The sequence below is a fragment of the Trachemys scripta genome, chromosome 3 (assembly GCF_013100865.1).
Source record: "Trachemys scripta elegans isolate TJP31775 chromosome 3, CAS_Tse_1.0, whole genome shotgun sequence".
NCBI classification, from domain to species: domain Eukaryota; kingdom Metazoa; phylum Chordata; order Testudines; family Emydidae; genus Trachemys; species Trachemys scripta.
The window spans coordinates 96,172,210-96,188,176 of NC_048300.1; the positions used below are offsets into that span (position 1 = coordinate 96,172,210).

Consider the following 15,967-nt stretch of genomic DNA (forward strand, 5'->3'; position numbering starts at 1 on the left):
GTCTCTGCAGACTTAGGAAGGCACTGATTTACACTATTCACATTCAGAAGTTTCTTTTCATAATGGCTGGAGACTTTTTGGTAAACAACAGCTTGGATTTTGCAGAAGTTGTTAGCATTCACCTAGGATAAAACTCCTTTTGCTAGGGGAGTAGTTTTGCTAGAATTAAATAAAACAGGATTTTATAGAAACGTTTAATGACATATTTCCAGTGTAAGAACTGCCAGACATTGTGTGTATTCATTCTCTTACCATGTGGAGTGATTGTCTGAAGTGGCTTGGCAGGGGATTTTATATTCCATATAGTCAAGGTACCATCTGAATGGCTACAAATGAACTGTTTTCCTTCATGGTGCCAAGCAACAGAGTGAATAGCCTGTGTAAAGAAAAAGAAAAAAAAAGAAAAAAAGAATTTAGAGTTTTCAGCAGAAAACCAGCAACTTAAGGCATGTCTCCACTACAACTTAAGTTAGGTTGACTACAGCCACCGCAGTCATTAAATTGGCCGTTCATGTCCACAATACACTCCTTCTGCCAGTGGTACATGTCCTCACTAGGAGCATTTGCACTGACTTAAGTGGGGCATTATGGGGGGGGTTGACAGCTCGGGGCTCTGGCTGTCAACTCCGGGGCAGCGGAACTCTGGCTGTCAAAAATAGCAATAGACAATGTAAGCAACACAGTGTCTACATGGACATAGAATTGACCTAACTACATCGACCTAAGCGCTACACCTCTCATGGAGGTGGTTATTAGGTCGGTGTAGTGGGCTACTTACATTGGTGAGAGCTACATTGTAGTGTAGACCAGGCCTTAGTGTAGTCTCAATTCCCTTTTCTTAAAGATCACACAAAAACCAAATTAAAGTGTTAGATAAAGTATTGAATAAATTATTAAAGTATGAAATACCAAAACAAGTATGAATTATCCATGTTTAATTTTTCTGTTACAATTCAGTATTTCTTTGAGCTGTTTCTCCTTTTAAGAGGTTACAACATTGTTTGTGTGTCAAAAAGTTTTGATAAGAAAATATATTATCCTTATGCAGTATTAGTGTTTGCATAAAATTAAAGAAAATTCTATTTGCCAATCAAAAAGCTACAATAAGAAGCCTGAAGAGAATCAATCTCCCTTTTCAAGCAAACATTTGGAAAATAATGCCTGGTACTGTTATAAGATACTAAGCTTTATTATTTGAACATTAATACCTGTGCAGCAGTTTCTATTAGATATATTCAAATCATACATTACAAGGCAATTTTTTTAACATAGTTTTCAGAAACGTATTGGTTACTTAGGTGATAATGAGACTCTCAGCTATATAACAGTGTATATCAAATGGTTATGAAGTATGTAGTTATGCACACCAGTATACTAGAGTTGTACTAAGCCTTTAGAAAAGGCAGTTTTATATTCCTTTGAAACAATTCAACACATTCTGAAAAATGTATACCCAATATTTTTCTCTTTACAGGATATGCTAGTTTGTATTATACAGCCTCACATTATATGGTTATACAATCCACAATCTTTGAAGTTTGAGAAACAAAGTAAAGGGCCTAAAATTATTTTGGAATAACCTTTCGGGAACAAACTGCTAGTGTGTCTTGGATACTGCTTGTTACTTGATATTGCCAGGCCAGTTAGAACTGTAACATACAGTCACACTTCTAGCTCCTAGTGGTCAATTAACATCATAAACAGCTTCACTGGAGCAACAAAACTGCGAACGGCATAAAACCTAGTTAACTGAAAACTGGGAATTGCCCTGATGTACCAGACCAACATTCATCACCACCTGGGTCACTATATACACATCAATTTGGACTGCTGATGCCATTTTTATACTAGCATTGCTAGTCCAAATCTTCTGTAACAGAAATGAAAATCTGAAGTGACATTTATGACAGAGGATCAGCTGCAGTCTAAAAAGACTATAGCAAAATTATTTATGGCTGCTTTGATGTTAAAAAAAACTAAAATTATAAACTCACCAACACACTTACACAGCACAAAAAAACTATATAGCTCTTCAGTTGATTTATAGCACAATTCTCTAGCAGGCTTTAAAACTTCAGTGCATCTCCAGGTGGGTTTCAGAAAGTTGGGGTATTTTTGGTCAGAAAATTGTGAGTAGGTTTCAACCTATTTTATATTTTTTAAAGGCACCAGTCACCATAGAACAGAGGTGGGCAAACTACGGCCTGTGGGACCGTGCTGCCTGGCCCTTGAGCTCTCAGCCAGGGAGGCTAGCCCCCAGCCCCTCCCTCGCCGTCACCTCTCACCCATTGCTACGCCGCCGTGCGGGCAGTGCTCTGGGTGGCAGGGTTGCACGCTCCTGCTGAGCAGCGCGGCAGTGTGTCTGGCTCCAGCTGGGCGGCACGGCTGCCAGACATGCTGCTCTGAGCAGCATGGTAAGGGGGCCGAGGTGTTGGATAAGGGGCGGGGGGTCCCGGGGGAGCAGTCAGGGGGCAGGGGTGGTTGGATGGGGCGGAGGTTCTGGGGTCAGTAAGGAGACGGGGAACGGGGGGAGATGGGGGGAGTTGGATAGGCATGGGAGTCCCGGGGACCTGTCAGGGGTGGGTGGATGGATAGGGGTCAGGCAGTCAGGGGACAGGGAGCAGGGGGATTGGATAGGGGGTGGGGTCCCGGGGGGCAGTTAGGGAACAAGGAGCGGGGGGGTTGGATGGGTTGAAGGTTCTGAGGGGGGCAGTCAGGGGATGGGAACTGGGAGGGGCGGATAGGGGGTGGGGGGCCAGGCTGTTTGGGGAGGCACAGCCTTCCCTACCCGGCCCTCAATACAGTTTTGCAACCCCAATGTGGCCCTCGGGCCAAAAAGTTTGCCCACCCCTGCCATAGAACCTAGGCATCAGTTGCAGTTATACATCATAGGCATTTTCAGTGCAATATGATGTTATTTAGTCTACAGCTGTAATGTACCAGAAATTTTGCAACTGCAAAACTTAGTCCAGTGGCATGCAACATGAGGCACCTGAATGGTGACCAGACCTTGTAAAGAAAATGTATATTTGATTATGAATTAAAAATGTGTTTCCTGAGTCAAGCACCACAACTTTTAAAATTAAGGGTTTGAATTAATCCTACTGTGGTAGGTGAAGAGATAGGGGCGCAACCTCCCCAATTGCCTCCCACCACTCCTTTGGTAGCCTGACCTGGTAACTCTGCTATGAGCCAGAACCAGTCTGAGCAAACCCACCCAACCCCCTAGGCCTGAGAGCCTGAGCTGCAGTCCAAGTTCCAATGTCCACTCTATAGATATTTTTAGTGTGTTAGCGTGAGCCCCTGGACTTGGAGGCTCACTCTCAGCTGTAGTGTAGACATAGTCTAACTGGCTTTGCATGTGCCTAGTGGAGCACCTAGAAAAGGACAGCTCCTTTCCTTCATACAGCCACCCAGGGGAAGAGCAGGAGAAACTGATAACCAACCACCAGTTACAGTCACCTGATTTTCTGTCTCAAACCAGGTTAAAGCCTGCTTTAACTTCAGCCTGTTGGTGAAAGTTCACTAGGAACCAAATGCCAGCTGGGGATAGCTAGACGACAGACAGTTCAGCCACTCCCCAACCACCACCACTGAAGCATTTCTATGCATCAGAAGCTACATGGAGGAGACATAGAAGCCAGCTACATTGGTTTTGGATAGAGAACAACTGTGTACTGTAGCCAGGCACTGAAGCGAATTCATGATGAAACTGGGATACGACCTTTAGTAGAAACTTGGGATGTAGGCAGTATGTAGTCCCACTTCTCCGCCCCCTTGGGGGTAGGCGTGCAAGTGGCCAGGGTATGCCAAACTGCTCCAAACCAGTTATGGAAGATGAACCACTTAGGCCAAGACACTGTTTGAGCTGCTTGGATATGGGCATAGTTGATCAGTTGAGCAACCCTGCTCAGTATTGAGGAATGAAGGATGTCCAGGAACTGAGCTGCTTGTCTTGTTCTTGGAATATGAAGGTTGTCTGCCATCCTTTGCAGAAGTTCTTGGAACTGCCGAAAGTCATCTGGGGATGAAAGGGAAGCCGAAGTAATTGCAGCATCTGGAGAGGACATCTTTTATTCCTCGCTACCTCTACTGATCAATGATGCCATTCTCCAACCAGCTCAAACAGTGACTCGGACTGAGTGGTTCATCCTTCATAACTGGTTCGGAGCACCTGTTGGAGGACACTCTAAGCGGGGATAGTGGCGAAGTCTCCCTTGCTGAATGGGCGGGTTCCAAGGTTGAGCATTGAGGCCAGGATCCCCAATAGGGCCAGCAGGACGGATCCAGCAGATGCTGTGGAGGACTCCATAGGATGGGAAATCAGTGACTTCCCTGCTGCTGGATAGGGTCCCTTTGGATACCCAGAGAATAGGCAGCCCTTGTACTCCATTGGAATCCTCAGATGATCATTCAGATCCTAGTTCCAGTGGCTGTACCATCGGAGCCGGTGGGAGTGTGTGTGTAAACCATAGGATGATGAGTTGAGGTGTGACTTCACTGTGGTAGGTCCTGGATAGGCCATCAGACCTTCCTAGGCATCGATGGCAGAAGGAAGCATGGAGATCTCAGTTCTCCTAAGGTGAATTGTTCACGTGACTCCAGTGCTTTCTCTAATCTGCCTGGCATTAATGGTACTCGTTCCATAGCCAGAACTGGCGCCAGAATGGAAGACTGTCCCAGAACTGATGGATCCTTTGGTTTAAGGGAGGCAGACATTGAGGGTATGCTCAGCTCAGCTCTGGAGGATTCACCGGTCTGCATGGTTTCTTGTCATGTTTGTGCGTCCGTGGCTGGAACTTGTGGAAGGTGCATTGTCCTTTTTCGGTTTGGAGGAAGACTTGCTGCCATGTTTATGCGCATGCTTCCTTGCCTCCCGACTAGGTCATGGCACTAGGCTCGTAGCAGTGGTACCATCAGAGCCAGACTCTCTCTGTAGCCTGAGGTGCACTTCTGGCTGTCTAAGGCCAGTGTACCCAGAGGAGTTGGGAGGGGGGCAGGAGGGGTTCCCCTGGCTGGATCTGACTGAGGCATCATGGCGGTTTTCATGAAGTGCTTTTTAAGGCGGAGAGCCCAGTCTTCTCAGATATGGTTCGGGAAGGACTGGCAGATACTACACCTGGATGAAATCTGGGCTTCTCCCAAGCAGTAGAGGTAGCTTTGGTGCTTGTTGATCAAGAAAGAATGTGGGCAGGTGGTGTAGATTTTAAATATTGGCGTCTTCAGCATAGTCCAGTACCTGTGTGTGAGTACTGGGATGGAGAAGAACTGAAACAGATTCCCCCAAATTCTCAGTTCCACTGAAACTATTACTAAAAAACTAAAACTATGTAAAAAACAGTAAAGACTAGAAGAAAACTAACTATATACAATTCTAAACATTTTTCCAAGTGCGTCAGAGACGGAAGATACTAGTAGCTCCAACTCTGATCATACAGCAGTGAGAAGGAACTGGAGATGCTGTCAGCCCACCTCACCCTTTATCGCCTTGGATGAACCATGAGGCGAAGCAAGGGCACATGTGCGGACCAACAGACACTACTGCTTTCAAATTCTCTGGCTGTGGACGCATGTGAAATACAACAGGGACCATCACTTGAAAAAGTAGTTTAACATCTACTAGGGACAAAACAGTTTTAAGTCAGCAGGTCTGACTAATCTGCACCCAAGAGTACTAAAAGAGCTGGCTCAGTAGATCTCTGACCTACTGATGTTCATTTTTAATAAGTCTTGTTATACTGGAGAAATTAGAGAAGACTGTAGGAAAAGGGCAAACAGGATAACTCAGGTAACACTGGTTAGCCTGACATCAATCCTGGGGAAAATAAAAGGAAAAATTGACATGGAATTCAACTGATAAAGAATGAAAGGATAGGAATTGATATTTCAGGCCCTCAAGGGGGGGCCCATGCCATCAGGTACAAATGCCTGTCCCCAGCCTCTCTCCACTATACTAGAAAACATGTTTTTATAGAAAAAAGTCTCTTCAAACAAACCTGATTTCATTCTTTGATAAGATTACAAGTTTGGATGACCAAGATAACGCCGTAGATGTAATCCAATCCAAAAGTTTAAGTATAAGGCATTGACTTTTTACTATGCGACATTCTGATAAAAAAATTAGTAGACAATATCAGTAGATTTCAGAGTAGTGAATAGAGTACATGTTACATTGATTAAGAACTGGCTAACTGAAAGCTCAGACAGTATGGTAGTCATCAGTGGGGAACCATAATCAAATGGAGATGTTTCTAGTGGGGTTCTGAAAGGACTAAACCTGATGCTGTTCAATATTTTTATCCATAATCTGGAAGTAAATATAAACTCACTGCTGATAAGATTTGCATATGTCACAGAATTGGCAGATGATAAATAATGATGAGAACAGGGCAGTCATGCAGAGCATTCTGGATATCTTGTTAAGCTGGGCCCATGCAAACAAAATGTGTTTTACTACATACAAATGCAAAATTATACATCTAGGAACAAGGAATGCAGGCCATATCTACAAAATCGGGGAGTGTATCCTGAAAGCAGCAACTCTGAAAAGGATTAAGGTGTCAGTGGACAAGCAACTTAACATGAACTTCAAGTGTGATGCTAAAAGGGCTAATGCAATGCTTGGATGTATAAACAGGGGAGTAGCAAGTATAAGGCACTGGTGAGATGGACACTTGAATATTGCAGACAATCCTGGTGTCCACAATTTTAAAAAGATGGGAGTTTAGAAGACAACCACAATAGAACTCAATCTGTTTAGTTTACTGAAAAGAAGATTCAGAGGTAACTTGATTACAGCACAAGTATGTTCAGGAGGAGAAAAAACAGGTATTAAAGTGCTCTTTAATTTAGAGGAAAAAGGCATGAACAAGAACCAATGGCTAGATACTGAAGCCAGATAAATTCAAATTGGACATAAAATACACATTTTTAACAGTGAGGCCAATTAACCATTGGCACAAACTAACAAGGGGAATGGTAGATGCTCCATCTCTTGATGTCTTCAAATCAAGACTGGATGGCCTCTGGAAGATATGCTTTAGCCAAACACAAATTATTGGGCTCAATACAGGGTAACTGGTTAAAATTTAAAAGTCAGTGATAGACAGGTTAGAGTAGTTGACCTAGTGGTTCCTTCTGGCTTTGAATTCTATGCATGTTAATTTAGATCGCCAAGTCAACCACTTAAAAGTTAGGAAATGCCACATTTATGGTTATCAGTGCAATCTTAATTCTGATCCATTGTGTACGTGCATTATGAAACAATCTTTACTTACAGGAGCATGTACTCTTTCTCCCCCTCCACCAGTTTCCCCAAGCTCCATGACTCATTCTGTGCACAGAATGGCCTCACAAAAGTGTTAATATGGCAGGGTGACTAAATTTGGCACTGACTTTTGAATGCTTCAATTTGCAATCTAAATAATGATCTTTATGAATTTATGCAAGTAATATTATATAGAATAAGTCAATTTTTAAAACAGTATGCAGAAATGTCATTCACTATCTCTATAAATGAACATTTTTCAGTAGAAGCTGCTATTTTACCCATACCTGCTCTTACCAAAGAGTGATCCACTTTGATTCTGTACCAACAGAGTAGGGCACTAGTTCTTGTTCGAATGTACAAGAAAGCAGGATATTTTCAAATTTGTTTTAAGGCAAGGCGTATGCTCATGTACTATTATTTTGGGACTGAACAAAATTAAAATAGTATGATTAAAGTTATTCTGTTTCCACAAGTATTTATGGATCAGTTTTGACATATATAAACAGCCCAGCACTGGGCATTAGATGGAAGCAGACTGCCTGCTAGGAGCGCCGAGCAGCCTTGTGCTTCAGAAAGGTTCTCTTTCCTTCCCCATTTTCTCTCTTTCTCATATCCATCCGGTCTTCTCTTTTCTTCATTTCACCATCTCCATTCTTGTCCTGATGCCAGTTCCTTAGCTTCCTTCTCGCTTCCTCTCTCAGCTCAGTGTTTGCCATCCTATATTTCCCTCTGTTCTTCCACAATATTTCAGGCCACAAACCTCTGACCCCATTCTACAAGATCTCTCTCATCTCTTCCACATCCCACAGGAACTAGCCCCCACCCAAATCTCTACCTCTCTCCTTTCTATTTGACACTGATGATTAACATTTCTGTGCAATTAAGTAGCAATTACATACTACTGGGAAGATCTGGTTTAGGAACTTTAGCCTTTTTTAAAATTAGCAATGTTTGCCTTTGCCTGTTTTTAGAGTGCTGTTCAGACTTCACAAATCAAAGACACTTGTCAGGGATGATCTAGAGAATACTTAGTCCTGCCTTGAATTCAAGAAACTGGACTAGAAGACCTCTTGAGGTCCCTTCCAGTCCTACATTTCTATAATTCTATGTATATGAGTACCCTTCTCATAATAGTATTTTCTGCTGTTCCTGGGTGGTAAATAGCATTGTTTCCCTATTTCTATGATCTTGCAAGAATGTATAAACTGAGCACAGCTTGGGAACTAGTTCAAAAGGTGAACCCAGTGCCCTTTCCCTTTACTAATTCTCCAAAGTAGTAGGAGAAGGAAAGAGAACTGCCATGATGAGGAAGAGAGATGGGATGGAATAAAGCCATTAATTCCTATTTGATAAAAATGTAAACAATATCTGAAAGCATTTAAAATCCAATAGTATCCTGTCGAGGTATTTCTAATGCACCACTCAATGTGACATCTAGGTACCAAGTGCATAATAAAGAATTGCACAACAAACTGGTAACACTGTCCCATACTCCAATCTTCCATTGTCTTTGGTAGAAACAGATTTACTTCTTAGCTCTTTTTGTATGTCTAACTTGCATGCAATTCTGACCTTTCTAAAAATACCATTTCCATTACTATGTGCATGAGAGATTGTGGCAGGGGGAAGGTTCCTGTCCATATCCATTCTTTTGTCATAAATAAATTGCTTGGTAGCTACTTTGTTGACTAAATGGCAACCCCTTGAGCTATTTTGATATATCCTCTATAAAGCTCAGGGATAAGCTCTGATATTTACCCTCTTATCAGAAGACTGAGCCTAAAAATAGTAATCTATAATACATTTTCTGAGTTAATACTATTAAAGTTTAGCTTAAAACAGAGCAGGCAAATTTTTTAATTTAAAACCTGACAATTTTAAAATGACAAAGTTACAACATTTTCAAACATTTATTTAAAAAGCAGTTAAAAATCATGCTCTAATGTCCTTGTTTTATTGTTTTCATGTCCACAAAACAGCAGAAAATAGAATTAATTTTATACTGTAAACATTCATGTTCATATTGTATGAATAAGGCATGAAAATGCTTTTTAATTACAACAGATATATTTGAACTTCAGAGCCTTTCAATACAAAGAAACTCACAAAGGAGACACAAAGAAAGCTAACATTTTCCATTCTATCATTTCACTGTGCATAAACATCTTGCAAGACAATGATAAGAAACTTACTGCACAGGATGGTTTGATAGGCATTATAAATAACTGCTCTAAAAAGTTAATTTATAACCACAGGTCTCTAACATTATAGCTATCAGATTCCAGACAAACTGTTTTTTCCCTAGCTCTGTTAAATATGAATGCTAGATTTTGTATTCTTTCAGATGATTCTCTGTCAAAGAAATAATGGATCATGCACTATTCTTACAACACTACAGTTTTAAAATCCAACTTGTCTTGCATGAAGGGAGCAATTTTTTTTAAACACGCATTGAGTGTCATTCTATGAACTTCATCTTGCAAAGAAAGGAAATTCCCTGGCAAACAGGTTTAATTCTAGGTGTCCATGACTGTAGTTAGAATGTAAAAGCAAAGATTATATTGGCAGATTTCAGGTATCTTTGCTGTTAAATGAAAGGAATCCATAAAATCTTATTTCATTTCTGCCTGCAGAAACCTGCGCTATCATCCTCACTGCCTCCAAAGTAAAAATTGGTAGTGCAGAGGACGGAATAACTGACTCGACATCCCCTAAACAATTTTGCTCAATGACTACTTTCAAACTACTAGGACAAACTTAGTGTCCTAAATGCTAAGTATTCTGTTCTCTACTTCTCACTGTCAACTGGAATGCTTAAGCTTTGTCTACACTACACAGTTTTGGCAGCAAAAGGCAGCTTTTACCGACAAAACACGTGGAGGTGTACACACTACAGAAGTTACTTTTGGTGGCCAAACACTGCTGTTTAGCCAACAAAATAAAACAACCTCGATGAGAGGCATAAAGCTTTTTGTGGCAAAGTTAAAGCAACAAAGCATCATTGTAGACGTTGCCGTTCGTTTTATTGCCAGAACTGGTCTCCCCCAGTATTCCACAATGCCCGCACTGACCGCTCTGCTCACTGTTTTGAACTCAGCTGCCCTGCAGGCATGCGCCCCTCCCCTTTCAAAGCTCCGGGAAGTTCTGACAGCTGAGCATCTGGCAGCAAAGAGAAAATCATTGAGGTGGAATCCTCCTGCTCTTCCTGGTACTAGGAACACAGTGGCAGGCAGGCTGCTGCTGTGGGTGGAGCAGGGAGGTAAGAGGGGACTGCTGTGCTGTGCAGAGCCAGGGAGGGAGGCGGTGGCTAATGAACTCAGCTGCCCTGCATCTAGCTATGTAGGCATGCACCCCTCTCCTTTCAAAGCTCTGGGAAGCTTTGACATTCCTTTGGGTAGAGAGATCACAGGAAGCCTAATTCAAATGGAAGGGACCTCAAGAGGTCATATAGATATCACCTCCTCATCCCCCCAGCTGAGGTAGATCCAAGATCTAGAATACTTTTGTTCAGTCATTTTAAAATATTTCCCCCCAAAAAAAGTCATTGTTAGACAGTCTACCCTAAAAGCCACGCTCTTCTTTTTTACTACATGGACATCTCTGGGCAACGCTATACCGAACTTCAGGATCTAATCTATTATCTAAGCTAATACTCGTTATAGTACTTCAGCTGTTATTACGTTTACACTCGTCTGCATAAAATTATTGGAATGAGAGTCTGCAGAGTAAGGAAATATTTTACACTTAATTTAAACTAAAAAAGGCTAGAGACTACAGTGATTTTCTGATTTTTTATCCTGCAGATTTAGATTGCTCCCAACCCTAACCCACAAAAGGGCCTTTCCTACAAGTTCCTGATGGTAGAAGAGAGATCTTAAACACCCATTGCATCACAGTTCCCTCCAAAGCAATTAATACACTGGCCCTCCCAGTGCATAAGTAACTGCATTCTGGACTGTTTTTAGCCTGCAGTATTAACTAGATCAATGGCTCTCAACCAGGAGTCCGGGGTCCCTGGGGGGGGGGGGACGGGGTGGGAAGGAAGGGAGCAGTTTTCAGGGAGTCTGCCAACCAGGGCCAGAGTTAGTCTTGCAGGGGCCCAGGAAAAAAAAGCCGAAGACGCTGTACAGGGCTGAAGCCCAGCATCACGAGCCCTGCCACCTGGGACTGAAGCCGAAGCCTGAGCAACTTAGCTTTGCCAGTCTTCAATTTTTTCTGTCCCTCTCTACTTTGTGGTAATGCACAGTATAGAAAATAGAGACAAAACAAAAAGATTGTGAAAGTGTAAATTTAAACCTTTAATTCTCTCTATTTCATGATTTTCTTACATGAAAAATATGAAGAGTAGAATTATATTTTTATGCCTACAGATTTATACTGTGATTTTAAATGAGTAAGCCTGTTAGAATGTAAATTTTAGATTCACATGTAAATTTGACTAATTTATTTTAGCACTTTCAGTTTTCTCATCTATGAAATAGGATAAATATTTCAATATCAACTACAGTCCCTCACAGGACTGATTTACAGTGTTTACAATATGTGAAGCACTGTGTTATATGGGAGATGGGAGCTTGCAGATGAAAAAGCAACTCAATCTGGCCAGGCCTCCTTCCCAACCTGAAAAGTATCTCAGGTGGAGATCCAAATGAGCCCCCCACTTTTCTATAGCCAAGTAGGACTGTGAGAGAGACAAAGACCAAGACAGATTTGCTTCTCCATCTGTTGCCGGACACAACTCCCATCTCCAAACCAGAAGTGCATCTTAGGAGAAGCATTACCCTAGCTTCCCCATGGTACATCCCAGCAGTCTTGAGAGCATGTCTACACTGCAACTGGAAGGTATGATTGCAGCTTGTGTAGACATAGCCAAGCTAGCTAGATCTAACTAGGTCAAAGCTACCTGAAGTAACAATAGCAATAAAAATGTGACAGCCTTGCTTGCCACAAACCCTGGCTGCATACTTGAGAGGATGAGCTGTGCTGCTGTGGTTTCATTGCTATTATTACTCAAACTAGCTTTAGTTCAAAGCCAGATATAGTTAGATCAAAGCTAGCCTACATATGTCTACCTATGCTGCAATCACACCTCCCAATTGCAGTATAGACATAACATGAGAGGCAGGCAGTAGCTGAACTCCACCTGCAGCCTGGCCCTTCTAATGAATCTGGGAGAAGAAAATCTGAGAACTATAAATATTTGTCACTGCTTTTCTCTTTTTAGTTAAACATGAGATAGATGTAAGACTGTTGCTTTACACTTACTGATACGTGCAAGAGACATACAATGGAACAAGTTTCCTGCCTGCTTATATCAGTACAAACTGTGTTGGCAGGCTCTGGTGGCCAAAATTACACAACCAGGTTGTGCAAACCAGTCACAACTCCACCTGAATGGGGGCTGCATGGGTCCTATGCAGACATAAAAATGCGAGGCATAGTCCAAAAAGTAAGCATTGCCAGGATGGCGTTAAACTGCACAAAATCAGCACCTCCCTTCACAAGATTCCATTGACTTAATTTTTGTGAAGAAATAAAGGATATTGAAACAGTCTCCCTGACACAAACCACAGCAGAGAATGGAAGAAAAACACTCCTTTGTGGCCTGGAGTATAATGGCTTTAGCTGACACAGGAAAAAGAGTACTTCATACCCCTGTGCCATCTTTGTTGGAATTGGCCCATTAACTATTGATTAACAAGGATTTTATTTTAGATAACAATAGATTATTATTTGTAAGTTGTTTTTATATATTTAAATTTTCACAGCTGCACAGAATTATGGGTTATAGGCTTTTTCCCTATTTTTCTAAACACAAATTTTCAGTTGCAGGAAATTTAGAGAAACTGAAAATATTTTAAGCATTTTAAACATATGAGTTGTATTTACCAAATCACTGCAAGAGAGTAAAAAAAAAAAAAAAGGAATAGACCGTAAGATTCACTTACACAGGTATTAAACAATTATGAGGAATACAGTATTCACTTCTAAACATCATTGTTCAACCATTTCCAATATTTAATGACTAAATCAAAATAGGAAAAACAAAAAAAACCCACATTGCAACACAACTGGAAATCAGTCAACTGAAGAATAATGTCATTACCTCATCATGTGTGTATCTGTAATCTGCCTTCTTTGACTTGAGGTCCCATAATACTACTGTTCCAGACTCATAGCCAATCAGGAGCTGCAATAATCAGAGTAAAGAACGTTGAAAGAAGGAAAGTTACTTGAAATACCTGTAATTCTTGTTCTATGAAGTAGGTACTGCAGTAACATTAGATCCACCCTCTTGTATCTTTATTCCTACATGTGACAAGGAATCCTCCATGTGATGGGGCACACTTGCCCCGCACTGATACCATGAGGGTTAACGTCACTCTCTGGGCCAAGGAGCCCATGCACCCCCAGCCCTGCTGGGCATGCTCTAGCTAGAGAATAGGTATAAAAGGGAGCAGCTCAGCTCAGCTCATTCAGTGCAGACCGCAAAGAGAGAGAACGCACGCTGCAAGCTCCAGTTCAGGAACCGCAGAAGTCTCAGACATCAGGAGCCAGGGACGCTGAGGCTCCAGAGAATGCCCAAGGAGTGGCGGAGCTGTTGAGAGCCACCCTGACTGAGGAGCCCAGAGCCCATGAAGATGTTGGGACCCCAGTATCAGGAACTAGCTCAGGGAGACCAGTTATGGTGCTGAGTGGAGTCAGAGTATTACAGGCAGAATCCCTGCTGACTCGGTGGCAAGCATATTTGCCACTAGGTCATGCAACCCCACAGAAGGGACAGCTATACTGATTCTGGCTACTAGGCCAAACAATCCTGAGAAAGGGCAGCCCTACTGAATCTGACTGCTAGGCAATACAGCCCTTCTGAAATCGGAGGTCATGCTGACTCTGTCCACTAGGCCTTACAGCACTACTGAAGTGGGCAGTTCGACTCACTTTGGTCATTGGGCCATGCAAACTTGAGAGAGGGGGCAGCCATACTGACTCTTGCCACCCTGACTCTGACCACTAGGCCACATGGCCCTGAGAGGGGCGGCCCTATTGATTTTGTCCATTGAGCCATGCAGCCCTGAGATAGGGCAGCCCTACTCATTCTTGCCGCTAGGCCATACTGCCTTGCTGAGCCAGGTGGCCACACTGACTCTGATCACTAGGCAATACACCCTGGCCGAATCAGAAAACCATTTTGATTTGGGCAATTGGGCCCCACAGCCCTGTGGGAAGGGGCCGTCACCCTGACTCTGGCCATTGGGCCATATAACCTTGAGAGGAGAGCTGACAAATAAAAATATTGCTCAGGCATGCAGGAGTGAAATCAGGAAGGCCAAAATCACACTTGGAGTTGCAGCTAGGAAGAGATGTTAAGAGTAACAAGAAGGGTTTCTTCAAGTATGTTAGCAACAAGAAGAAAGTCAAGGAAAGTGTGGGCCCCTTACTGAGTCAGGGAGGCAACCTAGTGACACAGGATGTAGAAAAAGCTAATGTACTCAATGCTTTTTTTGCCTCTGTCTTCACGAACAAGGTCAGCTCCCAGACTGCTGCACTGGGTAGCAAAGCATGGGGAGGAGGTGACCAGCCCTCTGTGGAGAAAGAAGTGGTCCCAGACTATTTAGAAAAGCTGGACAAGTACAAGTCCATGGAGCCAGATGTGCTGCTTCCAACGGTGCTAAAGGAGTTGGCAGATGTGATTGTAGAGCCATTGGCCATTATCTTTGAAAACTCATGGCGATCGAGGGAGGTCCTGGATGACTGGAAAAAGGCTAATGTAGTGCCCATCTTTAAAAAAGGGAAGGAGGAGGATTCGGGGAACTACAGGCCAGTCAGCCTCACCTCAGTCCCTGGAAAAATCATGGAGCAGGTCCTCAAGGAATCAATTCTGAAGCACTTAGAGGAGAGGAAAATGATCAGGAACAGTCAGCATGGATTCACCAAGGGCAAGTCATGCCTGACTAACCTAATTGCCTTCTATAACGAGATAACGGGCTCTGTGGATGAGGGGAAAGCAGTGTTATCCTTTGACTTTAGCAAAGCTTTTGATATGATCTCCCACAGTATTCTTGCCAGCAAATTAAAGAAGTATGGGCTGGATAAATGGACTATAAGGTGGATAGAAAGCTGGTTAGATCATTGGGCTCAATGGGTAGTGATCAATAGCTCCATATCTAGTTAGCAGCCGGTATCAAGCGGAGTGCCCCAAGGGTCAGTTTTGTTCAATATCTTCATTAATGATCTAGAAGATGGTGTAGACTGCACCCTCAGCAAGTTTGCAGATGACACTAAACTGGGAGGAGTGGTAGATACATTGGAGGGCAGGGATAGGATACAGAGGGACCTAAACAAATTAGACGATTAGGCCAAAAGAAATCTGATGAGGTTCAACAAGGACCAGTGCAGAGTCCTGCACTTAGGACGGAAGAATCCCATGCACTGTTACAGACTAGGGACCGAATGGCTAGGCAGCAGTTCTGCAGAAAAGGACCTAGGGGTTACAGTGGACGAGAAGCTGGATATGAGTCGACAGTGTGCCCTTGTTGCCAAGAAGGCTAACGGCATTTTGGGTTGTATAAGTAGGGGTATTGCCAGCAGATCAAGGGACGTGATCATTCCCCTCTATTCAACATTGGTGAGGCCTCATCTGGAGTACTGTGTCCAGTTTTGGGCCCCACACTACAGGAAGGATGTGGGAAAATTGGA

General features: G+C 42.8%; 1 protein-coding gene across 7 annotated transcripts in view; it reads right to left on the reverse strand.

The window, feature by feature from the left end:
• The window catches only part of STXBP5 (syntaxin binding protein 5), a 174,179-nt gene that overhangs the window by 90,365 nt on the left and 67,847 nt on the right, over nucleotides 1–15,967 (reverse strand). For all 7 annotated transcript variants that reach the window (XM_034765460.1, XM_034765459.1, XM_034765465.1 and 4 more), the window contains exons 7-8: nucleotides 13,377–13,460; nucleotides 253–376 (exon numbers count right to left, since the gene is read on the reverse strand). In XM_034765460.1, coding sequence (XP_034621351.1) covers nucleotides 253–376; nucleotides 13,377–13,460 — 208 coding nt within the window. The remainder of the gene's footprint in view (nucleotides 1–252; nucleotides 377–13,376; nucleotides 13,461–15,967) is intronic.